Here is a 13829-nt window from a genome sequence, read left to right as displayed (position 1 = left end):
GCTAATTTTTTTGTATTTTTAGTAGAGACGGGGTTTTACCATGTTGGCCAGGCTGGTCTGGAAATCCTGACCTCAAGTGATCCACCTGCCTCAGCCTCCCAAAGTGTTGGGATTACAGGTGTGAGTCACCACACACTGCCTGGTAAATACATATTTCAATTAATAAGAAATTAGCAAACTTCCAAAGTGATTGTATCATTTTACATTCCAGCTGATCAGGTTCATATGCAAGTTCCAAGTGTTCTGCATCCTTGCCAACTCTTGGTATTGTCTTATCTTTTTAATTTCAGTAGGTCTAATGGGTGTCATAGGGTTACCTCACTGTGATCTTAAATGTACATTTCCCTGATGATGACTGATGAGGAGCACCTCGTCATGTGTGTGTGTGTTTTTGGCTGTCAACCTTTTTTTTAGTAAATTTTTCAAATCTTTTTTCATTTTATTTATTTATTTATGAGATGGAATCTCACTCTGTTGCCCAGGCTGGAGTGCAGTGGTGCCATCTTGGCTCACTGCAACCTCTGCCTCCCAGGTTCAAGTGATTCTCCTGCCTCAGCCTCCCAAGTAGCTGGGATTACAGGCATGCGCCACTGTGCCTGGCTAATTTTGTATTTTTAGTGTAAACAGGGTTTCACCATGTTGGTCAGACTGGTCTCTAACTGCTGACCTCAAGTGATCTACCCGCCTCGGCCTCCCAAAGTGCTAAGATTACAGGTGTGAGCCACTGTGCCCGTCCTAACGTTTCTTTTTGTCTCAGTGTTTCTGGCTGGGTGCAGTGGCTCATGCGTGTAATTCCAGCACTTTGGGAGGCCAACCTGGATGGATCATTTGAGCCGGGAGTTTGAGACAAGCCTGAGGAACATGACAAAACTCTGTGTCTGGAAAAAAAAAAAAAAAAAGGAAAAATTAGCCAGGCACAGAAGCATGGTCCCAGCTATTTGGGGGGCTGAGGTGGGACAATCGCTTGAGCGAGGTTGTGAGGGGTTTGAGGGGTGATGGAGGTGAGATCGAGGCTGCAGTGAGCTGAGATTGCACCACTGCACTCCAGCCTGGGCAATAGAGCCAGACCTTGTCTCAAAAAAAAAAAAAAAAAAAATCATGTTTCTTTTCTTACTGTGAAAAGTAAAGTTACTACTTTTAGTAAATTATTTTAAGTTATTTATATATTCTGGTTACAAGTCCTTTCTCAGATACAGGTATTGTGAATATTTTCTCCCAGTCTGCAGTTTTTTTGAAGAGCCAGTATTGTTAATTTTAATGAAGCCTTATTTATCAAGCTTTTCTCTTAAGGTTCATGCTTTTTTGTATCATAAGAAATCTTTTACCTACCCTAGGTTATGAATGTTTTTATGGTTAGGTGTATGATTGATTTCAGTTAGGTTTTGTGTAGGGTGTGATGTAAAGGTCGAGCTTCATTTTCTCCACCATAAATATTTACTCGATTTCTCTGGCACCAGCCTCTGTTTTCCATTGATGGCTTTATTTTTTTTTTCTCTTTTTGAAATCTTGTCACCCAGGCTGGAGTGCAGTAGTGTGACCTTGGCTCACTGCAACCTCCACTTTCCGAGGTCAAGCGATTCTGCCTCAGCCTCCTGAGTAGCTGGGATTACAGGTGCCCGCCACTACAGGCCCAGCTAATTTTTTTTTTTTTTTTTTTTTTTTTGATGGAGTCTCACTCTTTTGCCCAGGCTAGAGTGCAGTGGCCGGATCTCGGCTCACTGCAAGCTCCGCCTCCCGGGTTCACGCCATTCTCCTGCCTCAGCCTCCCAACTAGCTGGGACTACAGGCTCCTGCCAGCACGCCTGGCTAATTTTGTTTGTGTATTTTTAGTAGAGACAGGGTTTCACCATATTGGCCAGGCTAGTCTCGAACTCCTGACCTCAGGTGGTCTGCTCGTCTCGGCCTCCCAAAGTTCTGGGATTACAGGCATGAGCCACTGTGCCCAGCTTTATTGAATTCAGTTGACCATATATGTATATATGTCTATTTGTGAACTGTTTCGTTGTATTGATCTTTGTATATATCCTTATGCCAATTCTCTCTTTATTGCTGTTACTTTGTAATCAACCTTTAAGTCAGTTCATATAAGTCTCCCAGTTATATTCTCATCAAAATTGTTCTTATTCTGCATTCTTTGAATTTCCAAATTTTAGAATCAGCATAGGATTGTGCACTGAATCTTTGTATCAGTTCTGAGAGAAATATCTTCACAATATGGAATCTTCATTGATGTCATCATATACTGCTCCATTTATTTAAGTCTTAAGTTTCACCAGTGTTTTCTAGTTTTCTTTGTATCAATTTTGTGCCACTTTCTTAAATTTATCCCTTAGTATTTCATCTGTTTTGTGCTGTTGTGAGTGATGTTTTAAAAACTTCTGTTTGTTTATTCGTAAATAGAGATGCACTTGATTTTTTAATTTGATCCTGTATCTTGATGCATTGGTAAGCCCACTGTTTCTGGCAGTCCTTTAAGACTTAAACATACAGTCATGATCTAATCACCATGTTGGTGGTGTTTTTTTTTTTTTTTTTTTTTTTTGGCCTTATTGTACTGGTGTGTTACTGAAAAAAGCATGAGATTTTGCCATGCTTCCATTCTTAGGGGTGAAACTGTCTTTCACTATTAAGCATAGAGTTAGGTGTTACTTCAGTTCCTGATTTGCAGAGAGGTGGGTTTTCTTTTTGATCATGAATGGTTGTTGGATTATGTTCAAATACTTTTTTATCATCTACTAAGTATATCATATTGACCAGGTACAGCGCTCATACCTGTAACCTCAGAGCTTTGGGAGGCCAAGGCAGGAGGATCGCTTGAGGCCAGGAGTTCAAGACCAACCTGGGTGATATAGGAATACCCCATATCTACAAAATAATTTTAAAATTTGCTGGGTGTGGTGGCACACACCTGTAGTCCTAACTACTTGAGAGGCTGAGGAAGGAGGATTGCTTGAGCCCAGTAGTTTAAAGCTGCAGTGAGCTGTGATTGCACCACTGTACTCCAGCCTGGGTGACAGAAGGAGACCTTGTATTTAAAGTGCAAGTGTGTGTGTATGTGTGTGTGTGTGTGTGTGTGTGTTTGTGTGCATGGATAGACAGATAGATAATAATGTAATTCCATTATGGTCATACAAACTGTTATGAAATGTCATTTTATCATATACCAAGTGTCCATTTGTGGTTGAATTTGTTTCTGGATTTTTCACTGCTTCACTAATCTAATAGGACTACCTTCTCATCCACTCACTGCCAAGACTGATTTTTTTGTTTTTTCAGATTACCTTGAATTTTGTTTATTTTTCCATATGAACTCTAAAATTACTACTAAAAAAATCAGTTGCCTTTTTAAAACCAGGTGATCTTTAAAATATATCTTAGGCTGGGCCCGGTGGCAGGCACCTGTAATTCTAGCTACTTAGGAGACTGAGGCAGAAGAAGAATTGCTTGAACCTGGGAGGTGGAAGTTGTAGTTGAGCTGAGATCGTGCCCCTGTACTCCAGCCTGGGTGACAGAGCAAGACTCCCTCTTTAAAAAAAAGAAGAAAAAAAAAAATCCTACAGAAAAGATAAATCTTTTTACAATTAATTTGTTCCAATTAGGGTCCAAATCAGGCATGCAAATTGGATTTGTTTATGTGTTGACGTCTTTTTTTTTTGTGATTGTTTCATATTGTGGTAACTTTTTTTTTTTTTTTTTTTGAGATGGAGTCTTGCTCTGTCGCCTAGGCTGGAGTACAGTGGCACAATCTCAACTCACTGCAACCTCCTCTTCTGGAGTTCAAGCAGTTCTCCTGCCTCAGCCTCCCAAGTAGCCCAGCTTTTGTATTTTTAATAGAGATGGGGTTTCACCATGTTGGCCAGCCTGGTCTTGAACTCCTGACCTCAAATGATCCACCCGCCTCGGCCTCCCAAAGTGCTGGGATTAGAGGCGTGAGCCACCACTCCCAGCCTTGTGGTAACTTTTTATTATGAACGTTTTGAGACATTAATAACCTAGGCCAGTCATGTTTCATTCTACCCATTGTCTCTTAAGCTATATGTCCACTGGATTATTTTGAAGCAAATTCTAGACATTGCATCCGTTTATTCATCAACATTTTAATGTGTATCTTGAAGTCAGTTTTGGTTTTGTTTTTTGTTTTTGAGATGGGGTCTCGCTTTGTTGTCCAGGCTTGGAGTGCAGTAGTGCAATCATAGCTCACTGCTGCTTCGAATTCCTGGTCTCAAGAGCTCCTCCCTCCTCAGCCTCTCAAGCAGCTGTGACTACAGGCACATGCCACCTTGCCAGCTTTTCTTGTCTTGTCTTTCTTCTTCTTTGTTTTTTGTCTGTTTTTTTGAGACAGAGTCTCACCATCTTGCTATCTTGCCCAGGCTGGTCCTAAACTCCAGGGCTTGAGATATCTTTCTATCTCAGCCTCCTAAAGTGCTGGGATTACAGGCCAGCACTTTAGTGGGGTGCTGGATGAGCCATCACACCCAGCCAAGTGATAGATTTTTTTGTTTGTTTTTTGAGACAGAGTCTAACTCTGTCACCTGAGCTGGAGTGCAGTGGCATGATTTCAGCTCAGTGCAGTCTCGACCAATTGGACTCAGGTGATCCTCCCAAGTAGCTGGGACTAAAGGTGCATGCCACCATACCTGGCTAATTTTTGTATTTTTTGTAGAAACAAGGTTTTGAATTCCTGAGCTCAAGCAGTCTGCTCACCTTGGCTCCCAAGGTGCCAGTATTACAGGCGTGAGCCACTGCACTCAGCCCTCATAGTTTTAATTATAGTTTTTCCCTTAGTTTTTGTCTTCTTCGTATCTTTGTACAATCCAACTTGTCTTGTATTTTTTTTCCCACCATCTGAATTTTGCTGACTGTATCCCTGTGTTGATATTTAAAGTAGACTTCTGTCCCCTGTAATCTTTGTAAACGGATAGTAGATAATGGAGGCTTGATAAGATTTTTTTTTTCCCCGTGTTTCACAGATGTATGTACTTTCAGTGAGGAGTCATGTAATGTAACCAGTCTTTTTCCTGATAGGAGTAGCCAATGAGTTCCTAGATGTTTTACCTATCCAGGAGATAATATTTCCCTTTAGTGCCTTACTTTTTTTGTTGTTGTCTTTTAGCAGCCATTGATGATAATTGTCTAGCCCAAGATCCATTATTTCCTTAGGGGTTACAGAATGGTGACATTCTTTTTCTTTCATTCCTTCTTCAATTATTACCTGGAATATTTTTATAAAGAAAAACTTTACCATATCCAGCTGTTTGGTTACCCTGAGGAAGAGTAATTTAAAATATTAATCATTTCCCTTTTTAAGGCAGTCTTCAAAATAATGAGTTGGTTTTCTGTTGTCCTCCAAAGGTAACCAATGAGATGGGTTTTTTTGTTGTTGATTCTTATTGTCAGTATAAACTTAGGGATTTTTTTTTTTTTTTTTTTTTTTTTTTTTTTTTTTTTTTGGAGACAAGGTCGCTCTGTTACCTAGGCTGGAGTGCAGTGGGATGATCTGGGCATACTGCAGCCTCACTTCCCAAGCTAAGGCAATCTCCCCACCTCAGCCTCCCAAGTAGCTGGGACTACAGGCGAGCACCACCATGCCCGGCTTAATTTTTGTGTGTTTTATAGAGACAGAATTTCACCATGTTGCCCAGGCTGGTGTCGAACTGCTGAGCTCAAGCAGTCTGCCTGTATCAGCCTTACAAAGTGGTGGGACTACAGGCATAAGCCACCATGGCAGGCCAGAATCACAATAAACTTATAAATTAACTTGAGAAGAAATGATTGATGTCTTTATGATGTTGAGTCTTCCTGTTCAAGAACAAAGTATACCTTCAGTAGCATATTAAAGTTTATCCTTGGCTGTATGCGGTGGCTCACGCCTGTAATTCCAACTCTTTGGGAGGCGGAGGTGGGCAGATCACCTGAGGTCAGGAGTTCGAGACCAGCCTGGCCAACCTGGTGAAACCCCGTCTCTACTAAAAATACAAAAACAAGTATTAGCCAGGCATGGTGCTCCCCTGTAGTCCCAGCTACTCCAGAGGCTGAGGTAGGAGAATCGCTTGAACCCAGGAGGCAGAGATTGCAGTGAGTCAAGATTGCACCGCTGCACTTCAGCTTGGGCAACCAAGCGAGACTCTGTCTCAAAGAAAATAAATAAATAAAAATAAAGTTTATCCTTGAGGTTTTGTACATTTTTTTCAGTGTATGCCTTAGGTAGGTTCTTTTTTAATGTTAATGTAACCCAGGGACTTCTCTTCCATTGCATCTTCTAACTGATTACTTATGAAGTACCACATATGAAGGCTACTGCTGTCTGTATGTTAGTTTTTACCCTGCTCCTTTACTAAATTCCAATCCTTTGAGGTGTTGGATAAAAATATTTTTAACATTTTTCAAGTAACAGGCAGAGTCAAGGACTTGGTTTCTTTTCTTCCCCTCCTGTCCCCTCCCCTCCCCTTTTTTGAGACAGGGTCTCACTTCTTCACCCAGGCTGGAGTGCAATGGTGCAATCATGGCTCACTGCAGCATCTACCTCCCTGGCCGAAATGTTCCTCCCACCTCAACCTCCTGAGTAGCGGGGACCATAGATGCACAGCACCGCGGCTGGCTAATATTTTTGTATTTTTTGTGGAGACAGGGTCTCCCCATGTTGCCCAGGCTGGTCCCAAACTCCTGAGCTCAAGCAGTCCGCTCGCCCTGGCCTCCTAAAGTGCAGAGATTATAGGCATGAGCTATTGCACCTGGCCTGAGGATCATGTTTTAACATGAAAATTGGTGGAGACGCACGATATCTAAATAATAGCACCATAGTATACTTGACTAGCTTTTTAATTTGTTTTAAATATACGGGAAGTTAATAAGTAACAAAGTAATAATAGTGAATAGTTTAAGCTCAGTTAGTGAGCATAATTGAACAAACTTTCATTTGATAAAAGTGACAGTTTTCAGTGGCTTTTTGTCTACCAAAAGGAGGTGCTTTTTAAATACATGCATCCAAGATAAAATGTAGAAAAATTTTCAGGTTTACTTTTCTACATAGATAAAATAATTTGTAACGACCTCTCCCAAATTTCAGCAAGTCAGTGAATGTTTAGCCACAAATTTGCAGTTAATTATATAATCAGTTCTTAGGATTTTATGAACAAGTTCTGTATTCTTTGTGGCTTATACCTAGTTGTAAGCAGTCATTCCATAATTCTTTTCCTGAAGTGGCTTGGTTAATGCCACACCAGAAATAGGTCACAGACAATAGTGCTGTAAGAAATGTGTGAGGAAAGAGGCACATGGAAAGTAGCTAGCTTGTGCTGGAGGAACTGGAAAAAAACCTCACATTGGAGACGACAGTTGAGCTGAATTCTTAACTGGAGTTGTAACAGGGAGAGGCCCTTACACGCAGACCACCTGTGTGGATTAAGATAAGACATAGAGTAGTCTTTTAAAAGAACTATTATTTAGAAACCTGCTATATGCTACATGGTGCTGTGTTATACTGGGTTTGAGAAAGAATGGGAAGTGTTACAAGGATTCGGTGGTAGGAAATGAGGAAGATAGAAAGTTAGTGTTGGATCTGTTTTGGCTCTTTGGTCATACTTTCATTTTTCTCAAAATGAATGCAGTGCCTGTCCCAGAAAATATCATATGAGAAGTGATTTCAAAATGCTGTAAGAGTCTGTTCCAGGGACTTGATCAAGTCTGAGGGCCATGTGAGAAAGTCTCTCTGAGGAAGTTGCTTTCAAGCTGACACCTGAAGGATGAGGCAGAATTATCCCAGCTGGGATTTGGGAACTGGTGTTTGAGGCTGAGGACTAGCATGCATGATACGCAGACAACCCAGAGTGGCAGAAGTGGGAGTGGTATGAGATGGCATCAGAGACGCAGATGCAGGGTCAAATCATTCAGAGCCTCCTAGACCATGTGAACACATGTATTATGCTGTGGAGATACTGTTTAATAGGCAGTCTGCTTTTTTTTCTGCAGTACCAAATATGCCCCAACAGCGGCAAGACCAGCATCATCAGAGTGCCATGATGCATCCAGCGTCAGCAGCGGGCCCACCGATTGCAGCCACCCCACCAGCTTACTCCACGCAATATGTTGCCTACAGTCCTCAGCAGTTCCCAAATCAGCCCCTTGTTCAGCATGTGCCACATTATCAGTCTCAGGTAAGGCTGGTAGGGCTAACTCTTAATTTTTGTACCATTTAAAAAAGCTTTTAATATGGTAAAGGGATTTTCCTTTATAATTTTTGCTTTTGTGTGATGGTAGGATAGATAGATAAGGACTTGGGGACCCTTTTTAATATATATTCAAAGGTTACTGATCATTGTAACAGGTTCAGAGGAAACAGCCAAGAAAGATTTGAGAGTTTACAGTTGTTTCTGGAAATCTGGAAACCATGGAGTTAAAAATCTTAACTAAAGTCCGCTTGGCTCTATTTGCAGTATTCATGTTCTTTCTTTATTTTTTGTTTGAACACAGCATCCTCATGTCTATAGTCCTGTAATACAGGGTAATGCTAGAATGATGGCACCACCAACACATGCCCAGCCTGGTTTAGTGTCTTCTTCAGCAACTCAGTACGGGGCTCATGAGCAGACGCATGCGATGTATGGTAGGAAGCACTTTGTTTGTCTTTTCCAGTGTGTGTGACTCTTCTTAATTTAAGTTTCTGAAAACATACTCTAAGAATAACCTGACCTTTTATGACATTGAGGGTCAAGAATCTGAAGGAAAAGATGAACTCGTTTCTTTGCCTGACTTGCTTTATAAGTCTTGGCAAATAGTTTCTACTTCTGTACCTGGTCTTCAGATCTCTCTCCTGCTTTAACTAAAATGTAATGATGTTTATAATGGCAAAGCATCTTTGTGGAGAAAGGTACCTTTCTCCTCTTCCTCATCAGTATTATGCTTTGGTATATCCTATGACGTGCAAGAGAATTTTATAATAATAAAAGCATAAAAGCGTTTTCAGCATGAAAACATTCTGCTTCACAACTTGATCTGTGGGTCACGGGCATTCGTTTTTTTGTTTGTTTGTTTTTGTTTGTTTGTTTTTGCTGTTTGTTATAATGATAATGCTATGTTTCTACATCATGCTGTATTTTAAGTGGTTGAATATTATGTAATATTAGATATATTTTAGACATGATTCACACTTTATAACCAATGTAAACAGAATGCTGAAATGAAAATGAGAAGTATTTTATGTAAAACTAAGCAGTATTTATATGTGACAGTAATAAGCAAAACCCCATCTTCATTTTGTGACTAAACAGAAAAATTTGTGTAGATCAACTTAGCAGCTGTCTAAAGTACCAAAATAACAGATTTTTCACTGTTGATAATTTAAAATTAAATGTCCACTTGTATATCTTATGATATAGAATTAATGGATTGCTTCAAATGTTTTTCAGAATATGCTTTTAAATAGTACTGATTTCATTAAGATGTTTTGTTCTGAATATTTCTGAGAACTGTAGTGTCATTTAGTTTTCCTATTTGCATTTTTGGTTTTTTGGAGTAGGGGATAATTTTGGTTTATTTGTACAGTTGAAAAGTGTACTGCTATGAGAATGAGATTACAGTTACATGCAGCTACATTGACATTTCATTTTTAAAACCTCTTTTAAACTTTTTGAAATACTAAGAATATAAAATTTTTATTTTTTAAGTTTAGATGTCCTGAACAAGTATGTCTAGGCAAAACTGAGTTATTTAAGAATTTACAGGCTGGGCACAGTGGCTCATGACTGTAATCCCAGCACTTTGGGAGGCCAAGGCGGGTGGGTCATGAGGTCAGGAGATCGAGACCAGCCTGGCCAACATGGTGAAACCCCGTCTCTACTAAAAATACAAAAAATTGGCCGGGTGCGGTGGCACGCGCCTATAGTCCTGGCTACTCAGGAGACTGAGGCAGCAGAATTGCTTGAACCCAGGAGGCAGAGGTTGCAGTGAGCTGAGATCGCACCATTGCACTCCAACCTGGGCGACAGAACAAGACTCTGTTTTAAAAAAAAAAAAAAAAAAAAAGAATTTACAGATTTCAGGCTGGACGTGGTGGTTCACGCCTGTAATCCTAGCACTTTTGGAGGCCTAGGCGGGCAGATCACCTGAGGTCAGGAGTTCGAGACCAGCCTGGCCAACATGGTGAAACCCTGTCTCTACTAAAAATACAAAAATTAGCTGGGTGTGGTGGCAGGTGTCTGTAATCCCAGCTACTTGGGAGGCTGAGGCAGGAGAATTGCTTGACCCCAGGAGGTGGAGGTTGCAGTGAGCCGAGATTGCGCCACTGCACTCCAGCCTGAGCGACAGAGTGAGACTCCATCTCAAAAAAAAAAAAAAAGAATTTACAGATTTCTGGCAAACCCTCTTCTTGAGACATTACTACTTTTCATATCACCTCTGTCCTTTTTAACAGAGTGTTAAAAGTTTTAACATTCTGTTGGTTAATGAGAATAGGACTTGGGCAGCAGCAATCATCCTTCCTATTACCTGTAACCCACAGCTTATGCTTTCTTCCTGGAGGTTCTTGTCTGTCATAAAGACTCACTGCTGATAGGAATTTGTACATCATCAAAGGTGTTTAGTTTTATAAAACTTAAGCCCAGTCTTAATTTCCCACATTATCACCTTCAACTTTTTATTGTGGATTTTACATTTTAAATAAAAAATTGTGTGATTGCTACATTTTGGAAAACATTTTTTTCAAGAAGCCCATCCGTAATTTAATTGTAAAAGATACTGACAAACTGACTTGGTTTATTATTTTGGTTATGACTCCATGTCATTTGACTTGTCTTTAGTTGTCTTAACCAGGACTTCATATGCGTGAAAAGGCACGATTGATTCATCATGCTGGCTTTTATGCAACTTGTATATATTTTAACAATTTTCCAGTTTGCTAAAGGCCTAGGTTAAAAGTTCATTATGATTGTTTGTACATTTCTGGTGAATACATCATGATTTAACAAGTGGAAAAACATCTCTTTCCTTCCATTTTTTGGCATGCTCCCCTTGGAATCAGATGTGAAACTTTTGAGCTAAAATTTCCATTGCATTTGGAGAGTAGATATTTGTGTACCAATGCTTTTGAGACATTGTAGCAATAATACTGTAATGTTAAGCAGAATCTTTCTTCCCATGTGTTCATTCACTGCCAACATCTGGCTTCATCTTTTGGATGAATGTTCATTTATTTTGAAACAGCCTATAGGGTAAATACTGTGTTTGAGGTACGAATAATTTTCATAACTACTTACCAGAACATGTCCATTTGAAGAGCAGTGGGGCCTTAGACCCCAAAGTCCATTTATGTGTGGGCAAATAGGAAATGTTGCAAATAAAACACAGCACTAGATCTAAAGTCCAGTGAAATCTGGAACGAACTAGTCATTAGAACCAGTTATTTCATGCCAGGAGAAGGTTACTCAGCCAAACATGAACTACTCTCCTGCAGTTTACACAGGTGGTATTTAATTGCTGTCTGTATGGAGGCAGGCTAGGAGCAAGGGTGTGGATTTATTGTGATTATCACTAGTTAATCAAGATTCCCTTTGGGGTGCTTAAGACCCTAAAAAGGACACTAGGAGCTGGGCATGGTGGTTTACACCTGTAATCCAAGCACTTGGGGAGGCTGAAGTGGAGGATCGCTTAGCCCTGGTGTTCAAGACCAGTCTCGGCAAGATGGGGAGATCCCATCTCTACCAAAAAAAAAAAAAAAAGAAAAAGTCTAGTCATGGTGGCATGTGCCTGTAGTCCTGCCTACCCGGGAAGCTGAGATGGGAGGATCACTTGAGCCCAGGACTTTGAGGCTACAGTGAGCTATGATGGCACCACTGTAATGCAGCCTGGGTGACAGAGCAAGACCCTGTCTCTATTTAAAAAAAGAAAACATCAGAAAGAATTGTTTTGTTCTATGCCATCATAAGCCATAATTTAATCTGCTTAAGCACATTCTTCATTAAATCTTCAGTGGTTTATTTGAATTATTAGACTTTCAAAGCCTTATTATATCAAATATAAACAAAATTTGAAGTACATTCTTATAAACTATAACAAACTTACATAGAAGTGTTAATTTTATACTCATCTTCCCTGAAGGATTTATATTTTATAAATATATTAAATATATTGCCATAAATTTTCTCAAAGGAACCAAATACTTTGAGTATGAATTGTGCTTTTTTTAAGCTACATCCTATCTAGGTTTTTAAAACATTTAATGCAAACAGAACGTGCACCCAGATGTTGGTGACAATTTTATGTCACCTTTTCTCATTCATTGTTATGGCCATAGCCAAAGGCATTGAAAACATAAGACCACTAATGACTGCAAAATGAAATCCTGATTATTGTTTTTAAATTTTTAGTATGTTTAATACAAATATGCTAACATTACTAAACAGTTAAATTGATCAAATAGGAGAGTTATTTATTACATTCTAAAAAATTATTGACCTTGTACTCTTTCTAGCTATCTTAGAAAGGGCTTTTGTCAAAAACCTCATCTCTTTGATGTCTTTTGTTTTGTTTTGTTTTGTTTTGTTTTGTTTTGTTTTGAGATGGAGTCTTGCCCTGTCGCCCAAGCTGGAGTGTGGTGGCACCATCTTGGCTCACTGCAGGCTCCACCTCCTGGGTTAACGCCATTCTCCTGCCTCAGCCTCCCACGTAGTTGGGACTACAGGTGCCCACCACTGTGCCCGGCTAATTTTTTGTATTTTGTTTAGTAGAGATCGGGTTTCACTGTGTTAGCCAGGATGGTCTTGATCTCCTGACCTCGTGATCCATCAGCCTCGGCCTCCCAAAGTGCTGGGATTACAGGCGTGAGCCACCGTGCCCAGCCTCTTATTATTTTTTTTTTTCCTTTTCTTTTTCTTTTTTTCCTTTTTGAGACAGAGTCTCACTCTGTCGCCCAGGCTGGAGTGCAATGGCGCAATCTTGGTTCACCGCAACCTCTGCCTCCTGGGTTCAAGCAATTATCCTGCCTCAGCCTCCTGAGTAGCTGGGACTACAGGTGCCTGCCACCATGCCTGGCTAATTTTTATATTTTTAGTAGTGATCGGGTTTCACCATGTTGGTCAGGCTGGTGTTGAACTCTCGACCTCAGGTGATCCACCCACCTCAGCCTCCCAAAGTGCTGGGATTACAGGTGTGAGCCACTGCGCCTGGCCTCTTTGATGTCTCTTAATCTAACTTTCATCATTGCCTCTACCCCATCCCTTCTAAGAAGTTACTTTAATTTTTTTTTTTTTTTCCTATCACATCTATTCTTTTTTTTTTTTTTTTTTTTTTTTTTAAGGCAGTTTCACTCTGTCGCCCATTCTGGAGTACAGTGGCATGATCTTGGCTCACTGCAACCTCTGCCTCCCAGGTTCAAGTGACTTTTCTGCCTCAGCCTCCCAAGTAGCTGGGACTACAGGTGTGTGCCACCACAACCGGCCAATTTTTGTATTTTTAGTAGAGACGGGGTTTCACCATCTTGGCCAGGCTGGTCTCGAACTTTTGACCTCGTGATTTGTCTGCCTGGGCCTCCCAAAGTCCTGGGATTACAGATGTGAGCCACCACGCCCAGCCTCACATCTACTCCTCTAATTCATCTAATTTTGTTTTATGGTGATGCTTTGACCTTTCAGAAAGAGTAATAAACTTTTCTAACTAGGGCCATTAGGAAGAGTTAGATCCAGAATCCTGTTTTGGTTTGTTTTTGGTAGTTTAATGTAGATTAGTAAGATAAGTAAGAAAATACAGTAAGTAAAAAAAAAAAAGTGAAAAGCATCCATAATCCCTCCACCTGACAACTGCCTTTTAACATTTTGTGTGTATCCTTCCAGGTGTATTTA

At 40.3% G+C, this 13829-nt stretch overlaps 1 protein-coding gene across 50 annotated transcripts in view; it reads left to right on the top strand.

Moving 5' to 3' along the window:
* ATXN2 (ataxin 2) overlaps nt 1-13829 on the top strand; it is a 151989-nt gene that overhangs the window by 125066 nt on the left and 13094 nt on the right. For all 50 annotated transcript variants that reach the window (XM_074007852.1, XM_074007853.1, XM_074007850.1 and 47 more), the window contains 2 exons: nt 7969-8153; nt 8470-8602. In XM_074007852.1, the coding sequence (XP_073863953.1) occupies nt 7969-8153; nt 8470-8602 (318 nt within the window). The remainder of the gene's footprint in view (nt 1-7968; nt 8154-8469; nt 8603-13829) is intronic.

This window comes from Macaca fascicularis, chromosome 11, assembly GCF_037993035.2.
Source record: "Macaca fascicularis isolate 582-1 chromosome 11, T2T-MFA8v1.1".
Classification (NCBI taxonomy): Eukaryota; Metazoa; Chordata; class Mammalia; order Primates; family Cercopithecidae; genus Macaca; species Macaca fascicularis.
The sequence above is the reverse complement of the archived record's forward strand: the minus strand, read 5'-3'. Positions and strand labels throughout refer to the sequence as shown.